The 19586-nt window shown below is 64.1% G+C and overlaps 3 protein-coding genes across 3 annotated transcripts in view; 1 reads left to right on the top strand and 2 right to left on the bottom strand.

Annotated features, from left to right (window-relative positions):
* BAG6 (BAG cochaperone 6) overlaps positions 1 to 9131 on the bottom strand; it is an 11362-nt gene extending 2231 nt beyond the window's left edge. Inside the window, exons 1-17 of the mRNA XM_075071467.1 lie at positions 9033 to 9131; positions 8542 to 8659; positions 8135 to 8358; positions 7268 to 7321; positions 6387 to 6461; positions 6113 to 6303; positions 5905 to 6034; positions 5107 to 5304; positions 4430 to 4697; positions 4109 to 4239; positions 3219 to 3306; positions 2501 to 2928; positions 2058 to 2388; positions 1420 to 1589; positions 957 to 1010; positions 408 to 510; positions 47 to 224 (exon numbers count right to left, since the gene is read on the bottom strand). Of these exons, the coding sequence (XP_074927568.1) occupies positions 47 to 224; positions 408 to 510; positions 957 to 1010; positions 1420 to 1589; positions 2058 to 2388; positions 2501 to 2928; positions 3219 to 3306; positions 4109 to 4239; positions 4430 to 4697; positions 5107 to 5304; positions 5905 to 6034; positions 6113 to 6303; positions 6387 to 6461; positions 7268 to 7321; positions 8135 to 8358; positions 8542 to 8659; positions 9033 to 9131 (2840 nt within the window). The remainder of the gene's footprint in view (positions 1 to 46; positions 225 to 407; positions 511 to 956; positions 1011 to 1419; positions 1590 to 2057; positions 2389 to 2500; positions 2929 to 3218; positions 3307 to 4108; positions 4240 to 4429; positions 4698 to 5106; positions 5305 to 5904; positions 6035 to 6112; positions 6304 to 6386; positions 6462 to 7267; positions 7322 to 8134; positions 8359 to 8541; positions 8660 to 9032) is intronic.
* A 1665-nt stretch (positions 9132 to 10796) lies between these two features.
* On the top strand, positions 10797 to 13905 carry APOM (apolipoprotein M). Its single transcript, XM_032788903.2, has 7 exons — positions 10797 to 11476; positions 11741 to 11895; positions 12443 to 12516; positions 12706 to 12804; positions 13004 to 13102; positions 13484 to 13524; positions 13835 to 13905. Exons 1-6 carry the CDS (start codon positions 11363 to 11365, stop codon positions 13507 to 13509), a joined length of 567 nt encoding a protein of 188 aa, XP_032644794.1. The 5' UTR covers positions 10797 to 11362; the 3' UTR covers positions 13510 to 13524; positions 13835 to 13905.
* Positions 13906 to 14561: 656 nt separating this feature from the next.
* C12H6orf47 (chromosome 12 C6orf47 homolog) lies at positions 14562 to 18926 on the bottom strand. The gene has a single exon (XM_032788894.2). It carries the CDS (start codon positions 17402 to 17404, stop codon positions 16805 to 16807), a length of 600 nt encoding a protein of 199 aa, XP_032644785.1. The 5' UTR covers positions 17405 to 18926; the 3' UTR covers positions 14562 to 16804.
* Between the last annotated feature and the right edge of the window lie 660 nt (positions 18927 to 19586).

The raw sequence follows: 19586 nt of genomic DNA, 5'->3' as shown, positions 1-19586 counted from the left end.
CCCCCCCCCCCATGAGCGCCCCCAGCCAGCACACCAGTGCAGCTACACAATCCTGGCCGGGGGGGCCCTGGGGCTATGTGGGGGGCTGGGGGCACTCACGATGCGGTCGTTGATGACGGCGGTCAGGGCGCCCCGCTCCCCCCGCAGGCAGTACAGGTTCAGCGCCAGGCACTCGAACAGGCCCTGGTTACACAGCTCCAGCAGCCGGCACCCGAAGGTGGGGTCTGGGGGGGGGGGGGGTATTAGAGCCAGGCCTGGAACCTCCCAGAACCCCCAAGAAACCCCCCTGCGACAACCCCCAGCCCCCCCTCCCAGCCTCAGGGATCTCCCCTGCGACCCTGACCCAGTCTCCCCCCAGAAACCCCCCTCTCAGCCTCAGTGACCTGCCCCCCGCAAGCCCCCCTCACCGGCGCAGCGCAGGATGTGGGTGGCGATGCGGCTGAAATGCTCCTGCAGGAACTCCAGGTTGGTCCGGGTGATGTCGACCCCATCCTGCACCCGCACTGAGGCCTGGGAATGGGGGGGGGGCAGCAATGAGACATTGGGGACCCCCCACGCACACCCAGAGCCCCCCACCCCGGGAAGCCCCTCACACACCATTACTGGTGGGGTTGTTCCCTCCTGCCCCCATTGTCCTCAGGCCACCTCTGAACAGAATGGGGGAGAGCAGAGCTGCCCGCAGCCGGGGGGAGTGGGGAGAGTGGGGCCCCCTGCAGCCAGTGGGAGTGGGGAGCGAAGGGAGAACAGCCCCAGCCCGCAGCCAGTGGGAGTGGGGCCCCCCGCAGCTGGGGGGTGGGGTGAGGGGAGGGGAGAGCAGGGCCCCCCTCTGCCCGCAGCCGGTGGGGGGTGAAGGGAGAACAGCCCCTCCCCCACAGCCGGTGAGAGTGGGGCCCCCCGCAGCCAGGGGGGTGAGGGGAGAACGGCCCCCCCCCAGCCCAGGGGGGGGGGACACTCACGAAGCTCTCGCGGATGTATTCCTGCAGGCCAGTGATCAAGCTGTGGGTGGCCACCTAGGGGAGCAAACACAGGTTAGCGGGGGAGAAAGGGGGGCAGCCAGGCTAGGGGTCGGGAGTGGGGGCCACAAGGAACAGGGGTCGAGGGACTCATGGATGTTTGGGGGGCTCAGTGGGGGTCGGGGGGCCCCTCATCCACACATTGTGGTCCGAGGGCTCCCGCCCCCCCCAGGTACTCCTGGTGGAAGCAGCGAGCAGGGAATTCGGGGGGCCCCTCACCCACACGTTGTGGTCTGAGGGCTCCCGCCCCCCCAGATACTCCTTTGGAAGCAGCGAGCGGGAGATTCGGGGGGCCCCTCACCCACACATTGTGGTCCAAGGGCTCCCGCCCCCCCCAGGTACTCCTGGTGGAAGCAGCGAGTGGGGGATTCGGGGGGGGGCAAAGGGGTTTCGGGGGGCCTCTCACCCGCACGTTGTGGTCCGAGGGCTCCCGCCCCCCCAGGTACTCCTGGTGGAAGAAGCGGCGCAGCTGGGGCTGGACGCGCTGCAGCGGCTGGAACTGCCCATGGAGAAGCATCACCACGTCCACCATGGAGAAGTTCTGGCAGATCAGCGAGAGCAGGTCCCCGAAGAAGCCTGGGAACAGACGGGGGCAGTGGGACACCCCTGGGGGGCAGGGCCTGGCGGGGGGGCCAGGCATGAGGGGGTGAGGGAAGCCAAGAGTAATGTGGCCTGGCAGGATGGTGGGGGATGGGCTAGAAGGGGCATGGCCCCCAGGAAGGGGCGGGGCCCAGCAGCACAGAGGGGGTGGGGCCACCAGAAGGGGCGGGGCTGTGGGAACAGACAGGACCTGGCAGCCCAGAGGGGTGTGGCTGCTGGAAGGGGCAGGGCACAGCAGCCCAGAAGCAGAGGGGCCACCAGAAGGGGTGGGGCCTGGCAGCGCAGAGGGGGCGTGACCGCTGGAAGGGGCGGGGCTGCCAGATGGGGCGAGCCCCAGCCACCCAGAGGGTCAGGGCTGCCTGATGGGGCGGGGCCCGGCTGCCCAGAGGGGGCGTGGCTGCCAGAGGGGGCGGGGCCCGGCTGCCCTGAGGGGGCGTGGCTCACCAATGGCGCCCTCAGTGCCCGGCTCAAACAGATTACTGGTGCCGCTGAGACGCTGGATGAAGCTGGCGATGCTCTCGGTGCTGCCCTGCTGGGCGTTCAGCGAGCCCATCATGGACGACAGCACCCCCTGCACCACGCTGATGAAGAACTCGGGGGTCAGGGCCTCGGGGCCCCCAGGGGGGCGGCCCCGCCCCCGCTCCCCGCCTGACACCCGCTCAGACATCAGAGGCAGGGCAGGGGCTGGAGGGGCCTCTGGCTGCGGTGGGGGGGGAGGGGCAGAGGGTGATGCCTGTTCTGGCACCTGTGGGGGGGCGGCCCCCATCTGCGTGGCCTGGACAACAGAAAGAGACAGTAGTCAAGGACGGCTTGGGCAGGCTGTCCAGTCAAGGACATAGGGGGAAATCTGGTTTTACCCAGAATGCCATGGGGTGGGCAGTGCTCACCTGCAGGAAGTCTGTCATGCCCTGCAGAAAGGTGGGCATGCCGGGCATGCCAGGCATGGCCACGGTGATGGTGGGGGAGCCCACGCCAGCCACGCCCGGGCCCGCCGCCCCCAGCAGGTTGCCCAGGAGCTGGGAGAAGTGGAGATCGTCAGCGGGCGGGGGCGGCTGGGCCGAGGAGGAGGTGGAGGGCACGGGGCCCCCTGGCGCCCCGGCAGAGCTGCCCCCCGCCGCGGTGGTGGCAGTGTTGGTGGTGGCTGCGCTGGCCGAGGCCGTGGGCGGGGAGGCCGGGGCCGGGAAGGAGGCCGACGAGGTGGTCGTGGTGGTGGAGGAGGAGGAGGAAGACGACGCCGAAGATGAGCCACTGCCCTGAGCTGGGAGGGGCAAAATTAGCATAGAAGGTCCTGCCCCTCCCCTTCTCATGATGCCCCCTGCCCCGTCATCCCCATTCACCCCAAACCTTCCCATAATGCCTCCTGCCTCACCCCTCAATCTCTCCCTACCCACTCCACCGCCCCCTCCCATAATCCTGTCTGCATCCCAAAATAAACCCCCCCCCCCCGCACACGACGCTGGCCCCACACATGACCCCAGCACCTCGCACCGCCAAAGCCCTCCAAACCCCTAGGTGCAAGACAATGGTGAAAAAAGCCCTCCCCAACTCCCGCCTGTCCTCCTGCCCCCACCCCACCAAAGGAGACAATGTGGGGCAGAGACTTACCCCACAGAGAACCGGCTGCATCAAGCAGCTCCAAGGGAGCCCGCTGATCATCTTGTGTCCAGGGAGGCATTGCCCCTATGCCGGGAGTCTGGGGGCAAGACAGACGTATCTCAAAGCAGTGCCCCTTAAGTGGGCGAGCGCGCCCCCCTGACCAGCCAGTCCCTGCCCTGGGGCCGGATGGGACCCGGTGCCCCCAGAGCGGACAGGCGCCCTGCCCCATTCCCTGCCCCCCTGAGCAGCTAGTCCTGCCTGGGGCCGGGTGGGAGCTGGCACACACTAGAGGAACAGACCCCTCCCCATCCCCGCCCCAAGCCAACGCAGTCCCTGTAGTTGGGGATGGCCCATGCCCGCATTCGCTGGGCTCTCACACGTTAGTCCTGGTGCCTGGGGGGCACCTGGGTGGGTGCCGGAGCGGTACGGGCCGAGGGCCGGCGATCACCACGCGGTTGGAGCTGACTGGAAGCCTGGACTGCTCTAGCGGATAGGACGGAACAGGTACACCGAGCCGCCGGGTGGCGACCATCTGGGGGAGCAGCCCCCTGCTGCCCCACTGGCAAGCACCACCTGTGGCAGCGGAAGCCGCGGCCCCGCATAGCCTGCTGAGTCTTAGCCACCGCTGGGGCCGATCACTCGCGGGGCAGCGGCAGGGGGTACGTGTCAGGACGCCCTCCCTGCTGGGGTAGGGGGGGGACAGCCGGGTCACCCAGGTGGATAGCCGCAAAGCGCCTCTGCTGGGAAGCTGCTGAAACAGCTCCAGCCCTCCCCGCCCCCACCCCCCTGTCCAACCTGCCCCGCACGCCCCCCAACCACGCCCCCCCAGTCCCACCACGCCGCACACCCTGCCAGTTCCACCCCCGCCCCGCCAGTGCCCCTCACTCCTGACCCGCAGCCCCTGCTAGCCCAGCCCTGGGCTCTGAGGCTGGGCACATCTCACCTATGCCCGGGCCATGCCCGGCTGGTCCAGCAGTGCCCATGGAAACGGTGCCCCCAGAGCCGCCCCCTGGTGCCTGAGACCCAGAATCTGAGGATAAGAAACAGATGATTGACCCAGCACGGAACCAGGATCGAACCCAGGAGTCCTGGAGCGGAACAGCCCCTGCCCCATCCTCCCCTTTCCACCCGAGCCAGCCAGTGCCCTCTAGAGGGGACAGGGCCCCTGCGCCCCATTCCCCGCCCCCCAAGTCAAGGCCCCTCGGGGGTCTCCCACTCACCCTGTATGTTCATGTGCATCATGACGACGGGCTCAACTGTCTGGTGGGAGATGCGGATGACCCGGGGGTGGCTGGTCTGGGAGCCCTGGGTCTGAGTTGGGGCCGCCCCAGGCCCCAGCTGGCTCTCTGGGCCCCGGCCTGGCTCCCCGGGGCTGGGGGCTCCAGCCAGGACCGGAGGGGAGGGCTGGGTGGGGGCAGGTCCCTCGGAGCCAGGCTGGGAGGGGCGTGCACCGTTCCCCGTCATGGTCACTGTGGTCCCAACATTGATCTGTGGACAGATGAGAAGTTAGGGGGCCCATCCCGGATGCCTGGATCCATCCCCTCCCTCCCTGGGGCTGTGACCCTCCCTAGACATGTCATCCAGGGCCCCGAGTCCATCCCCCTCCACAGGGGCTGTGAGCCCCTCAAGGGGGTGTCATCCTGGACTCCTGGGTCCATCCCCAAGTCCCTCTAGGGGTATCATCCCATACACCTGACTCCCCGGGAGCCCCCCAGGTGGTGTTAGTCCAGAAACCTGGGTCCATCCTCCCTCCCTAAGAGCTCCGAGGCGCCCGCCCTGGACGCCTGGGTCCCGCGAGGCCCCCCAGGGGCGGGCGCCGCTCCGGACGCCTGGGTCCCACGAGGCCTCCCAGGGGCGGGCGCTACCCTGGCCGCCTGGGTCCAGCGCCCCAGCTCACCTGTATGGGGATGGCAGCCTGCTGCAGCACCATAGGGGCAGCGTAGTGGGACATGGGCCGGACCACGTGGAGGTGGCGGGGGGCGCTGCAGGACAGGTTGCAGCGCAGGTCAGACAGGGCCACGAAGGTGTTCCCCAGCAGGCGCATGGACTCCCCCACCAGGTTGATGATGCGCTGGTCCTCCTCGCGCCCCTCCGTCTGCCAACACAGGGGGCACGGTCAGCCCCCACAGTGCCACCCTGCCGCCCATGGTATCGCCCGCCTCCCCACCCTCTGCCATCTCATCCATGGTACAACCCAGCTCAAGGCCCCCATCGCCCTGTTCATGGTATCACCCATCTCACAGCCAAAATAATCCCCACCCCCTTGCGTGGTGCAAACCATAATGCTCTCACACCCCTACTCCCAAAAATGAACTGCTCAGCTTCTAGCCAATCAAAGGCCTGACAGCAGGGGCAGGAGCCTGGACCATACCCAAGGGTTAGAACTGTGTGTGGGGAGCGGGGATTTGGATCCTGCCATCCTTTCATAGACGCGGGGGGGAGGGCAGAATTTGGACCACCCCATTATCACCAGGACAGTGGTTGGGGGCAGAGAAAAGATTTGGACCATCCCAATCTCACAGCATTGGGGGGAATGTTCCAAACATCCCATTCTGAGGGGACGGGGGAGACTTGGACCATCCCAATCTCAGGGAGGGGGGGTGTTCAGAACATCCCATTCTCCCTGGGACAGAGGTGGGCCTGGCACATCCCATTCTCACTGCCCGGGCGGGGGTGGGGGTTAACTAGCCCTTACATTGTTGTTGTAGTCAGTGGTGCTGGCCGTGGCCAGGATCTCCTCGTATCGCTGCAGGAACGGCTGCAGCTGCTCCTCCACCCTGCGCAGCTCCAGCAGCACCTCCACGTACTCGGCCGGCGCCGGGTGGCTGCAGGGAGACCGGAGAAAGGGCTCAGTAGGCGCCAGGGCCCCGCTCCCCACCCCACCTGCTCAGCCCTGTCCTCACTTGGGGGCCCCTTCAGCAGCTGGGGGTGGCTCCGGCCCAGGCTGGGGGTTCTCCTCGCCGGGCGCGGCTGGGGGCTCCGAATCAGCTGCCTCCATTGGCTCCCGCTGGCCGGGGCTGGTGGAGGGCGGCGGCTCGTCAGGGGCCGAGGGGGCATTCTCTGGCGCGGGCTGCGGCTGCCCATTGGTGCGACCCTAGAGAGAGAGAGACACACACTGGGCTCAGAGCCTGGGACTCCCCTCCCCCCCCCGCTGGGCCTCAGCCCCACGGCACTCACCTCCAGCCGGCCCAGGATGCCCTGCACGTCTCGGAGCATGTGCTGTGCCATCACCAGGCGGACGCGGGGCTCACTCTGGAACGACAGGGCAGGGCCGGGTCAGGGCCGGGCCTGGGAGTGGAGCTCCCAAGGGGACAGCCTGGTACTAACCCAGACCAGATCCCGGGGCCCGGCCAGCCAGGGACACACGCACACACAGACCCCCAGGGACCGGCCAACCAGGAACACACACGCACCCCCAGGGCCCAGCCAGCCAGGGACACATGCACACACACACCCCCAGGGCCCGGCCAGCACGGGGGACACGCACCCCCAGGCCCAGCCAGCACGGGGGACACGCACACACCCCACCACCCAGGGCCCGGCCAACCAGGGACATATGCGCACACACACCCCCAGGGCCCGGCCAGCACAGGACACACGCACACACACCCCCCCGGGCCCAGCCAGCACGGGGGACACGCACACACACACACCCCCGGGCCCAGCCAGCACGGGGGACATGCACACACACCCACCCATCCCCGGGCCCAGTCACCAAGGGGCCCCCAGACCAAGGGTCAATGCAGAACAGGATCCAGAGCCCCCAGGACACCCCCTGGGCCTGACCAGCCTGGGACTTCCGCCTCCTGGATGAGATCCATGGGCCCTGCCTGCCCCACCCCTCAATGAGTAACCCCAGGATCAGCCTATGGGCCCACTCAGCTGTTTTCTGTCCTCTTCAGCCCCCAAAGAAGATTTCTGGGAGGAAACTTCACTGGTTCAGACCCAGAACCCACCCTGGGCTCTGCCAATTCTCTAACCCTTCCCAGAATCCCCCCCGCCCCAACCCCCACTGACCTTTCACCCCTGCGCCCCCAATGCCCACCCCCCTCCAGTACCTGTATGGGTGCCTGTTCCATATTAATATGAACATCCACAGAGGATCCGTCGATCTTAGGGGGAAGAGGGAGGAGACGGGAGCAAAGAGGGAGAGACGGAGAAAACCAAAGGAAACAAAAAAGGAGGAAAGGCGGAAAAACAGGAAAAGAAAGAGAAAAATAAATAAAAACAGAGAAAGGGGGGAGGGGCCACAGACACTCAGCACAAGGAGGAGGTGGATAGAGACTGGACCCCTCCTGCCCTCCCCCAGCCGGGATGAAACCCAGGAGTCCTGGCTCCCAGCCCCGCTGCTCTAACCCACCAGCCCCCACCCCCTCCCAGAGCTGCGGAGAGAACCCAGGAGTCCTGGCTCCCAGCCCCCCCTGCTCTAATCCACCAGCCCCCACTCCCCTCCCCCCAGAGCCAGAAGAGAACCCAGGATCCTGGCTCCCAGCCCCCCCCCTGCTCTACATCACCAGCCCCCACGTCCCTCGCCAGAGCCAGAAGAGGAACCAGGTTCCTGGCTCCAGCCCCTGCCTGCCTAACCACCAGCCCCCACCCCCCTCCCAGAGCCTGGAGAAGAACCCAGGTGTGCCTGGCTCCCAACCCCCCCTTCTAACCCCCCAGCCCCCACCCACCTCCCAGAGCCAGGAGAGAACCCAGGAGTCCTGAGTTCCCACCCATCCATCACACTTAGTGACACATACCGGCTAGTAGATCTCACACCTATCAGAGAACCACACAGAGAATAAACTACAGCAAACTGCCAGAGGAGAGTGAGAACCTGCCCCTTCCAGGAGCTGACCCCCGGCAACGCACTGGGGCTAGCGCTGCCGGCAGGAGAGAGCCCCACCCCCACCAGCACGGCACCCCCGGCAGGAACTCACCTGTGAGGGCGGCTGCGGGTCCATAATGCTGACGGGTAAATTGAAGGTCCCGACCATGACGTAGCTGTTGGCGTTACGGTCGTGGACGGTGGCACCGGCTCCCCGGCCACCAATGCCATTGTGGGGGGCTGAGGCAGAGCTGGCTCCAGAGGGACCCCCAGAGGTGGGCGACTGAGCCTGGGGAGGGGCACGTTCCACCAAGTGGATCACTTTGCCCCCAACATCTTGGGAAAAAGAGACAAAAGGTGGGTGAAACCAGAACCTCAAACCTCTGGACTCCATCCCGCGCCCCTCCTCAGCTCTGCCAGTGCCCCTCATTCCTGACCCGCAGCCCCTGCCAGCCCAGCCCTGCCCCCCACAGCTCTGCCGGTGCCCTTCACTCCCGACCCGCAGCCACCCACACTCACTATATTCTTTAAGCTTCTTGTCGTCCTGCAGGACTCGCCCCTGGTAAATCAGACGCTGTTTCTCCGCGGGGATATTTACTGAGCCCGCAATGTGCTCTTTGAAATCCTTCACCGTCACCTACAGGGGAAAGGGGCAAGAACCAGTGGGGTCAAACCTGCACCCATCACCTCATCTCCGCTCACACACTGGGCTCGCCACCCCGTGCATGCAGCCCCTGTGGGGTGGGGTGCAGGGCCTGGCAAGTTGGAGACCCCCCGCCTGGGGCTGACCTACGGCTGGCTCGGGGGTGGGACACAGGGGCTGGCTAGTCGGAGACCCCCCGCCTGGGGCTGAGCTGCTGCGGCTGGCTCGGGGGTGGGACCACAGGGGCTGGCTAGTCGGAGACCCCCTGCCTGGGGTTGACTGCGGCTGGTCGGGTGGGACACAAGGGCTGGCTAGTCGGAGACCCCCCGCCTGGGGCGAGTGCAGCTTGGCTCGGGGGGTGGGACACCGGGCTGGCTAGTCGGAGACCCCCGCCGGGGCTGAAGCTGCGCTGGCTCGGGGTGGGATGCGTGGCTGCAAACAGCCGAATGGGGCTGGTGCAGAACATCCTTTAGCGAACGAGACCGGCCGCGGGATCACCGCACCACAGACTCCCAACTCTCACCCCGCCTCCAGGGAAGTCCTGGTCGCGAGTCGAGCGTCTTCACCTCACTTCGAGGTTCTGCCGCACTCCGCCCATGGCGCCGGCCCTGTCACGACAGCGGGTTAACGGCCGGGTCCCTCCTTCCCTCCAATCAGCCCCCTGGCGTCCTTGAAACGCGACCCCCCCACCCTGCTCTCCCCCCCCACCCTGCCCACTGGGTCCTGAACGCGACCCCCCCACCCTCCTCTCCCCCCACCCTGCCCCCTGGGCGTCCTGAACGCGAACCCCCCACCCTGCCCCCCTGGGCGTCCTGAACGCGACCCCTCCCCACCCGACATTCGGGGGGGGGGACACGCGCAGCTGCGGCGCACGGACCCCCCCACGTGACCCGTGACGCTCACCCCGCTCCAAGGGCCCCTCTCGGCGGGGGGAGGGGGAGGGGCGCCAAGTCCTGCTGGCCCCGCCCCCCGGCCTCGCAGGCAGGAACTTCCGGTGGAGCCCGAGCCGCGGGGCCCCACTTCCGGTCCCCGCGGGGGGGAGACGCGCCCAGGCCCGGCCGGGGAGACGCTGCGGGCTCGGAACGGGGCGAAACGGCCGCGGGACCCGGCGCCTCCCTGGAGCGACTCCCTCCAGCCGCCTCTCGTCGCTGCTGCGCCCGACTGCGCATGCGCGAGAGCCGTGTGCGCCCCGCCTTCCCACCGCGGGTCCTTCGCCTCGGGGCTGTCCGAGCCGGCGCCTGATTAAATACACCGTGAAACCGACAACTCGCCCTCCCCCGCCCCCGCCGCTCGTTCCCTGATCTCTCCTCGGTTTCGAGCCGCCGGGTCTGTTCGCTCTGCGGCGGCGGTGCCGCTTGTTCGCCTCTGATCGCGAAGATTTTGTCCAGGCACCTTTCGGCCTCCTATACCCGGCTCGAGGGGCCTCGCTCGCCAGCGCCTGCGTACTAAAGTCTTTGTCCACCATCTTTCTTCTGGGCGGGCCCGTGTGGCTGCGTATACGGTGAAGGCAGCGCGGCGGCCATCTTGGAGGTTGGCGTGGAAATGATGACGCAGACTCCCCGGCCCGACAGATCTTTTGAGGGCAACACCTTGGCGCTCCAAGGAGCCGAAGCCAAAGCAGCGGCCATATTTGTTATGGGCAGATACTAATGAAACCTGACTTGCCACCATATTTGTTGAGGGCACATGGTCTCAGTCCTGATTGGGGGCCACGTTGTACTTTAAAAACCCTCATCCGCCATTTTTGTTATGGGCAATGAGTCTCGCGAGGCAGGGAATGCCCGTTTGTTATTGTAGGGTCTCCCAAAAGCAGTGGGGACGCTCACTCCTCTTTGTGTTATTGTAGGGTCTCCTCAAAACACGAGGGCCCCTGGGCACGTTGATGTTACTGCAGCATTTTCCCCAAGACACTAAGGATGCCCACCCGGTTACTGCCAAACCAGAGCCACGCCAAGCGGGGGGGGGCGGGGGGCCCGAGACGTCGCCAAGACCAGCCCCCACCCCCCGCACCGCGCTGAGGCAGGACCAGGTCAGCCCAGCCCAGCCTGACGGGGGTTTGTCCAACCTGCTGCTAAACCTCCCGGGACGGGGACCCCACGACACCCCCTGACCCAAGCACTGAACACCCTGAGAGCTAGAAAGTTTCTCCCAATCTCCGGCCGAAATGGCCCTGGCAGCCGAGCTCGGGGGGTTCTCATCCTTCGCTCGCGTGGGTGGCTCCCAACTGATCGTGTCCTTGTAGGGCTCCCCCCACAACCCTACAGGCACCAGCCCTGTTCTCAGAGGGGTTTCTGTCCACATGCATTTGTCACTGGAGGGTCCCTCGTCGGTATCAGCTGCCCGCCCTCCTCTTGGGATTGTAGGGTCTCCTGGGTTCAGCGTTATTGGGGGAGGGGGGCCCTTGCAAACACCCAGCTACACGCACTGGTTTATTATTGTAGGGTCTCCTGTAAGCTCCATCCCCCCACACACATCCTGTTGTTGTGGGATCTCCTGGAGGCTCCCAGAGCCCCTCCCTCACTGCACTGTTTACCATCAGCCCCCCCTGCCTCAGTAGGCGTTGGGTCGCTCCCACACATGGGACTCTGGACTCCAGCGAGTTAACAATTAACGTGGGCCGGGGGCTGAGGGGGCAAAGGTGAGCCAGCCACAGGGACAAGGGCCGGCAGACGGCCCCGAACCTGGCCCCCACCGGCCATGCTGCAGCGCACCTGGTCCTACCTGCTGTACCTGTATGGGGCCCTGATCAGCACCCTGAGCCCATGCGCCCCCCCTGCCCCATTGCCAGCCAGCGGGCTGGACCGGGACCAGGTAGCCGGCCCTGGGGGGTGGGTCTGGGGAGAGCCCGTCCTTGGGATCAGGGGGTCTGGGGATCCCCAAGGCTGAGGCACTGAAGGTTGTGGGGGGACCCAGGAGAAGGGGGGTTGATGTTGGGGTTGGGGGATGAGCCTGCCCAGAGGTGGGCCTGGGGACCCCTGGGCAGCAAGGAAGGATGTGGGGTTCCCTCGCCAATATTTGGGTGTTTGTGGGGTGGGGGCGGCGGGGGGGTCTCTGCATCACCCTGACCCCCCACAGTTCCCCCGGCAGTACCTGGGCACCTGGCACTTCATCGCTGCCGCAGCAGCCACCCCTGCTGCCCTGGAGACCTTCGCGGGCACTGACAGCTCCGTCTTCCACATGGGGCAGGGCCCCCAGCCCCAGCGCCTGCAGCTCCGCGCCACCCTCCGCCTGTGAGTGGGCCCCCCCCAGCCCCCTCCAGCCCCCTGGATCCAGGGCGCGCCCGGCAGTGAGGGTGCAGAAAGACTCACCCCCATTGGACGTGCCCAACACTCAGGCTTCAGGATCTCACCGGCAGGGTCAGGAAGGGATCCCCCCCAGCTCCGGGAATGATTTTATTCCTCTCCCTCGAAAGGCTCCCGGGTGGGGGTCTCTGCGCATCGTCCTGGCAGCTGGTCCCTGCTCCCCCCGGGTCACGCAGATGCTGGGGGTGGGGTGGGGAAGGAACGGGCCCCCAGCTCCGATGGGCCACGACCCCTGTTGGGTGGGTCTCAGCAGGATGAGCCAGGCAGCTCACCCCAAATCGGTTCCCGGCCATGGGGGGGGCTCGAGCCCCTCTGGGGGTGGCCAGTGACTGGGCTGGGGGGGGCTGGAGCATGTCGGATTGGACATTCGCATGGCCCCTCTGTGCTCTGTGACCCTCCCCTCACTGGCCAGCCACCCCCCCTTCCACCCAGCTCCCCAAAGGCCCCTCCAGCTGACCCTGCCCCCATCCCTTAGGAAATCAGGAGACTGCGTGCCCAGATCATGGATTTATCTGCTTAACGAAGGGAGCACCGACCTGGCCACAGAAGGTAAGTGGTGCCCCTCACTCCCAACCCGCAGCCCCTGCCAGCCCAGCCCTGCCCCCGCTCAGCCCTGCCAGTGCCCCTCACTCCCAACCCGCAGCCCCTGTCAGCCCAGCCCTGCCCCCCCCAGCTCTGCTGGTGCCCCTCACTCTCGACCCACAGCCCCCAGCTCCTGGTTCTGTCTCCCCCTCACAGGGCGGCCGGGAATGAGGACTGAGCTGTTCTCCAGCAAGTGTCCAGACACCATCATTGTCCAGGAAACTGACCGAGACTATCAAAGGATCCTACTGTATTGTGAGTGGTGGCCCGGACGCCTGGGTTCTCTCCCTGGCTCCAGGAGGGGAGTGGGGTCTGGTGGTGACAGCAGAGGGGCTGAGAGCCCGGACTCCTGGGATCTATCCTGGTTCTGGGAGGGGACTGGGTCCTTGGGTGGGGGGAGGTGCTTGGTGCCAGGACTCCTGGGGTGTCACTCCCTGTGCTCCCTCCCCCCCAGCCCGCACCCCCCATCTGGCCGACGACTGCATTGAGGATTTCCAGAGCCAAGCCTACTGCCTGGACATGGAAGAATTCCTGCTTATCCCCCGCAGCCAAGGTACCACCCAGATGGGGAGACCTTTAGGGGGTCCCCTCACCCCATCGGCCAGTGGGATTAGTTTGGAGGGAAGGCGGTGGGTTGGGAGAGAGAGGAGATTGGGTGTGGTAGATTTGCAGGGAGGGAGTTGGAAGGCGCTGAGAAGAAAGGAGGTTGTGGGGGTGAGGGAGGTTTGGGGGTTCAGGAGGCAGTTAGGCAGGTGTTGGGGGGATGGGTAGATTTGGGGGGCATGGAAGAGGATTCAGGGTAGGTTACTGGGGTCACCAAAACGCTCACTGATGCACAACCCCACCCAGAAATTCCCCCCCCGTCCTTACCCCATGGGGTAATTCCCCCTGACACGCACCCCCTAACCCTCTCCCTCTTCTGCCGCCCCCTCAGACACCTGCCAGCTTCAGGATTCCTGACTGACCCACTGCCAGGTGAGCCCAGCCCCTGGACACGCTCAACCCCGCCCCCCCGCCCCAGGGGCCCCGCATCCCCTGACCTGGGTGGAGTGAGCCAGGTCTCAGCCGGATTTTCTACCCCCCTCCCCGCCCAGGCCTCCAGAGACCGAGCTCCCCATTCCACGGGGTGGGGGGTGTGGCTTGGATTGAGGTTGGGGGGGCAGATCTCCTGGGTCTCCCCCCACCAACTCAGGGGGGGGGTCTGTGGGGCCCGGGTTTCATTTGAAGGCTCAGCCGATTTTCCATCGCAGGCCTTTCTCCATTTCTCTCTCCTCCCCTCTGCCAGCCTCCCAGGCTGCTGCGACTGGCCCTTCTGAGGAAACGCCTCCCCCCCGAAGACCGACCCCCTCATTCGCCTGGAGGAAAAAACTCCATTTCCGCAGAGCCTGGCAAATAAATCCCAATCCTGCCGCATCTGTGACAATGTGTCCCTAAGTGCTGGTTTCGACTCACAGGCACGTGGGGCCTGGCCAGTGGTGGGGGAAGCAGGGCTGGGCTAGCGGGGGGCTGTGGGTCAGGAATGAGGGGCACCGGCAGGGCTGGGGGGGCAGGGCTGGGCTAACAGGGGCTGAGTCGGGGGTGAGGGGCACCGGCGGAGATGTGGGGGAACCCAGGGCTGGGCTGTCAGGGGCTGTGGGTCGGAAGTGAGGGGCACCAGCTGGGGTGGGGGCAGGGGCAGGCTGGTATATTCTACTGCACAGCCTGGGGTTATTTGAGCCTTACTTAAAGGAAATGTCTTTCCCATGTGACGCTGGGAAATTCTCATCTCCCTGTGGGCCTCAGTTTCCCCACTGATTGAATGATTCAGACTTTGGGGAGCTTTCGAACACCCCAGGGCAGGGACAGTCTCTCCCTGTCTGTCTGGGCAGTGCCTGCTGCGATGGGGCCCTCAGCTCAGTCAGGGGAGTCTCCCCTCTAGGTCAGAAGGTCTGTGCAGGGCCTGGTGCGATGGGGGAAAGGGGGGACAGTCTTGGTTGGGCCACGTAAGAAAACCAGTCCAGGCCGGCCGCTCGTTGTCTGTGAAATTTTCCATTTTATTTAAATAAAACACAGGTTTAAAACCCAGCGCAGGAGCCGGGCTCTGGAATCGGCTCCCGAGCGCTGGTCTGGATTAATCCACAGCTAAAGGTCACAGATTTCTGCCCCCGCACTGCTCCAGAGCAGAGCAACTTCAGGTCTGACCCTCCTGCCCAGGAGACAGTGCAGCAAACCCCACCTCCAACGCCCCCACACCACACCATAGATGCTGATCTAGACCCCCCAGACTGGATTTGGGGCAGAGCTGAGGGGATACAGGCCTGGATCGAGGGGCACCAGCAGAGCTGGAGGAGGAGGCCAGGCAGGATCAAGTTCAAAGACTTTTCTCAACTCAAATCTCCTTTCAACTGTGTTCTAGATCAGCCAGGTTCTAGTTCAGGATGATCAGGAGAGTGCAAGGAATGATTGTCTAGCACCACACTGCTAAGAGAAGACAGCAGGAAACTGGTCTGGGTCGGGTCATACTAGATTGTCCCTATGCTGGGTGGGTTAAGGGGGGGGGCGTTGTTCTAGAATCCAGTGGAAGAACAGGGATGCTGGGAAAGTTTTTCTAGATCACACGTGGGAGAAGGGAGCTTCCCATAGACTCCAGAGCCTGAGGCTCATTCTAGGGTGTTTCTGGGCAGGGCCAAGTGTGTGCTAGATTGTAGCACAAAGGGGGGTGGGGTTCTGGACTGTGTCCCAGAGCATGTTCTAGATCACTTGGGGTCTCTGGAGCAGTGTAGATTGAGAGGGAGGTACTGGGGGCTGCAATAGATGATATCTCAGCAGCGAGTGCATGGGCTAGAACATAAGGCAAGGGGAGTGACCTTCTAGATCCCATCCAGGAGCCAGAGGGTTCGTTCTAGATTGCAGAGAGACGGGGGTGCTGGTGAGAATCATTGCAAAGGGACAGAGTGTCCTACAGAGATAGCAGGCTCGCTCTTGACTGTGTGGCAAAGCGGGCACTTGGGGTGCTCTAGATTGTGTCTAAATAGGGTCCTTGTTCTAGAGCTTGTGTGATGGCTGATGGCAAAAGAGGTGGAGACCAGAGGTCTGTTCTAGGTCAGATGCCAGAGGCTTCCCAGAGGGACTGGCTCTAGCCCGCAGACCAGCAGGCCTCCCTCAGGAGAGGTTCTAGATTATAACAGCAGGGTCTAGATTGGGTGATGGCCTGTCCCAGTAGCACGTAGGGCCGGTGGGGTTGGTGGCATGTTCTAGACTATCACCGGCACCTCTTATTTCTAGATCGGTCACCAAGGTTTTGGATCATGCCTTGTATTTCCCATCTGGGTTGTTCTAGATTACTCTGGCGTGGGGATGGGATGTAGTGTTCCTTAAAGACCACGGCCCACACCCTGAAGGCTGGCTGTGGCGGTCAGTTCTAGATAACGTCACCACGGTGAGGTTCGCTCTAGATCAGCAGCAAGATTGGAAGCGATGGCTGGGGGGAGGTTGGTGTATAAGAGAGCGACAGGGTCCATCCCCACCACACCTGAGATGGGAGACCTAAGTCACGTTCTAGATTATTCTAGAGTGGGAACATGGGATCACCTCATCTGGAAGCCCGGATGCAGGGGGTGGAGTCTAGACCTCCCCTCTCCCTCCGTCATGTTCTCTCCCTCTCACCCCGCCATCTCCCTTGTCAGACCCTCCCTGGGAGTCCCCTCCCTTGGCATCCACCGCCAAGGAAGGGGGTTATTGCTAAAAAGAGACCCCCCCCATTGTTCCCCACTCCTGGATCTCCCCCCTCATCCCCCAATACAGAATCCCTCCTCCCATGGCTCAGCTAGATCCAATCCCTCAGTTCTGACCCCCTGGATCCTGCCCACCCCCCATTTGTCCCTTCCCTGTGGTCCCAAATCCCTTCGCCCTCCCTGATCCAGAGCAGTTCCGATCCGCTTCCCCCTCCCCCCGCAGATCCACTTGCAGCTTGGCTGGATCCCAGCGGTTCTGATTGGTTCCTTCCCTGTAGTGGTTCTGATCCCCCGCACACACCCCGAAACTCCTGAGCCAGCCAGTCCCCCACCCCCTCGCACAAGTGCCTGGGGGCGGAGTCTCGTGTCTCTGTACCCAAGGGGGGCGGGGCTAAGGCCTGGTGCCCTCACCCCCATAGTGCTGGGGGTGGAGTCTCGTGTCTCTGCGTGAAAGGTGGGCGGAGCTCGGTCCTCGCACGCACGCCCAGGCGCTGGTGACTCTGAGGTTTATTGCTGAGGTGCGAGGCGGAGGGGTGGGGCTGTCACTCCGTCCTCTCTGCCTCTGCCCCACTGCTGGGGTCCACACCCCCCGGGTCCCCCCCGCTCTGCCCCTCCTCCTCGGCGGCCCGGATGCTCACGCACAGCACCAGCGTCTGCAGGAAGCCGTAGAGGCAGGCAAACTGCAGCAGGTATTTCTGGACCAGCCACAGGGCCAGGTACATCCCGTAGGTGGTGACAAGGAAGGTGGCCAGCCCATGGAGCCAGACTTTCAGGGGCCCCCTGAACCCCAAAATATCCAGGAGCAGCCGGAAAGCCGGGGAGCAGGCACAAAGCAGAGTCACCACGCAGAGGTCAAAGAGGTGCCGGGCGAAGTTGAAACAGATCTGGAAATGCTCCGGGATGTCGGCTGGCGGCTGGTGGGGGGACAGATACTGAGGGACCTGGGAGATCCTAGAGAAGAGGCCTTCTCCTGGGGCGGGGCCCGGATCCTCGGCGTGTCCCCAGCCGATCAGAGCCAGGAGGCGCTGAGCACCCCATCGCTGGGATTTCCGGGGGGCCTCCGTCGGCCCACCCTCTTTTCCTGCCTCGGGCCCCCACCAGCACAGTTTTGTCAGCCAGGCCTTGGCTCTGTTTAGGGACATGGTGGAAACCGGCGAAAATCCAACACCCCAAATAAAATCAGCACTGGAGTGGGGGGGGGGCGGAGGGAACAGTGAGGGGGTCCAGACCTTGGGGGACCAGCCAGCTCCCCTCTCCAATGCACTGGCCTCCCCAAAACTCTCTCTGGGGCGTTTTCCCCTCTAAAGCCGCCTTCCACAAACACCTGGTTAGTTCAGGGTCCTGTGCTGCTTCCCAGAACCAGACGCCAGCTCCTCGATTTTGCAGTATCAGGGACCTTTCACCCCACAATAGCCACGAATTTCCTCCGTGTCCAGGTTACTTCAGTCCGGCTGGCAGCTGCTGTCACCCAAAGATCCGAATCTCCCTCAGTCGTCTCTGCTGGGCCAAGGGTCCTTTGCCCCAAAATACTGGTCCCTCAGCCAGTCGGGATGGGTGTTGTCGAGGTCCAATTTTATCCACCGGCACCAGGGCTAACAGAACCCCAAAATATCCTTTCCTCTGACAAAGACAAATCCTTGTTGATTTCACCCCCAAATTCTCTGGGCTGGGGACAGAGCTCGGACACCCCCAAAAATACGGCTCCTTGTTAATTTCAGCCCTTGAGTTGTATCCACTAGAAATGGTGCTAATTCACCCCAAAAAATCCACACACCAGCCAGTTCAATCCACCCCAACGTGTCTCTTCTGCCGGCAAGAATTGTCCGCCCCCCCCACGAAACACTGACCCTTGGAAAAATACCAAGCTTCACCAGTTTCACTCCCCTGACTCCCTGGGACAGGAACCCCCCGAAATCCCATGAAAGATACAGCAGCTGGTTTTTTCAGGCTCCCATCCTCAATGCTGGGTCACCCCAGTATCAGGAGTCCCCCTGAAACAGACAAACCCACATTAGGATCCAATCGCAGCAGAACCAAGACACCCCCAAATACTTCTCCTTTGCCCCACACCAATTCTCCTGGCAGCAGAAATAAGACACCCCCAAATTCTGCACCCCAGAAACAGGCACATTCTTGTTAAGTGCAGATCACAGCGGTTCATGCACCCCGACATGTTTACCCCATCTCTGAATGGTAAAAATCCTTCACTCCTTGAAATTTCTGTGCTCACGGCCAGGATAACAGAAAATCTCACCCCCTTACAACACACCCCAGCTGGTTAATTTCACCCCTACATTGTCAGTGCTGGTGAGGTCCCCTCCCAAACACTGTACCCCAAAACCTAGCAATCCTCACTGGTCAGGCGCACCAGTCGCCACGTCTAAAGGAGCTTTGCACCCCAAAATATTAATCCTCTGACAGACAAATCCCATTAACTTCAGTCTCTATTTCTCTGTGCTGGTGGCAGTATGCACCCCAAAAGCACTGCTCCCCCAAATACCAGCTGGCTGATTTCACCCCATAGAGTCACTCAAGGTGGCAGGGGGATGCACCCCTGAGATATCAGGCTCACGCTGAAATGCCAGCTACTATACCCCACAGTCTCACGGGTTCTGGCAGGGGAAGCACCCCCAAAACCCCAGCGGGTCAATTTCAGCCCCCCATTGTCAGGGAGGGCAGCAGAGGTTCGCACCCCTCCCAAAAAATCAAACCCTCTCTGAAACGCGGAGGGATTCGTTTCAAAGCTGGTTCCGGCAGAGGGGGGTACACCCCGAAATAGTGATCCCCGAAATACACACCCACAGCACCGCTGGTTCGGGCACGCCCAAGCCCCCCTGCTCCCACAAAACAACAGAGCGGGTGAGTTTCACCCCCAAACTCTCCAGGGTGGGGGAAGTGGCACCCCCCAAATCCTGCCCGACCCCCCCCGGAACAGACAGCCCCCACCCCCCCGTTTTTAGCTCTCTCTGACCTGCTGGGGGCGGGGGGGGATCTCGCTCCATGGCTGCTCCCGTCCGGCCTCGCAGCGGGGTCCGGGGCACCGAGCACCCCCCGAGTGTGGGGAGCGGCGGCCGGGAGCGTGGCAGGGAGGGGAGCGGCTCCGCGCCCAGCCCTAGATGGGAGAATCCAGCAGCTGGTCGCGTTTCAGGAAGGACGGGATTGGGCAGGGGGTGGGGCCTCTGGGGAGCTCGGACGCCTGGGTTCTTTCCACGGCTGGGCGGGGCTGGGAGCCAGGACTCCTGGGTTCTCTCCGGGCTCTGGGAGGGGAGTGGGGGCTGGTGGGTTAGAGCAGGGGGCTGAGAGCCAGGACTCCTGGGTTCTCTC

Source organism: Chelonoidis abingdonii, chromosome 12 (assembly GCF_003597395.2).
Source record: "Chelonoidis abingdonii isolate Lonesome George chromosome 12, CheloAbing_2.0, whole genome shotgun sequence".
In the NCBI taxonomy this organism is placed as follows: Eukaryota; Metazoa; Chordata; order Testudines; family Testudinidae; genus Chelonoidis; species Chelonoidis abingdonii.
Note: the sequence above shows the minus strand (reverse complement) of the source record. Positions and strands in the feature narration are given on the sequence as shown.

Bases quoted from the DNA above. Each gene is read 5' to 3' on its own strand.
- C12H6orf47 (XM_032788894.2), bottom strand. From the start codon at position 17,404: ATGTCCCTAAACAGAGCCAAGGCCTGGCTGACAAAACTGTGCTGGTGG.
- APOM (XM_032788903.2), top strand. From the start codon at position 11,363: ATGCTGCAGCGCACCTGGTCCTACCTGCTGTACCTGTATGGGGCCCTG. The intron at 11,477-11,740 runs GTAGCCGGCCCT...GACCCCCCACAG, and splicing joins GCGGGCTGGACCGGGACCAG to TTCCCCCGGCAGTACCTGGG. The intron at 12,517-12,705 runs GTAAGTGGTGCC...TCCCCCTCACAG, and splicing joins CACCGACCTGGCCACAGAAG to GGCGGCCGGGAATGAGGACT.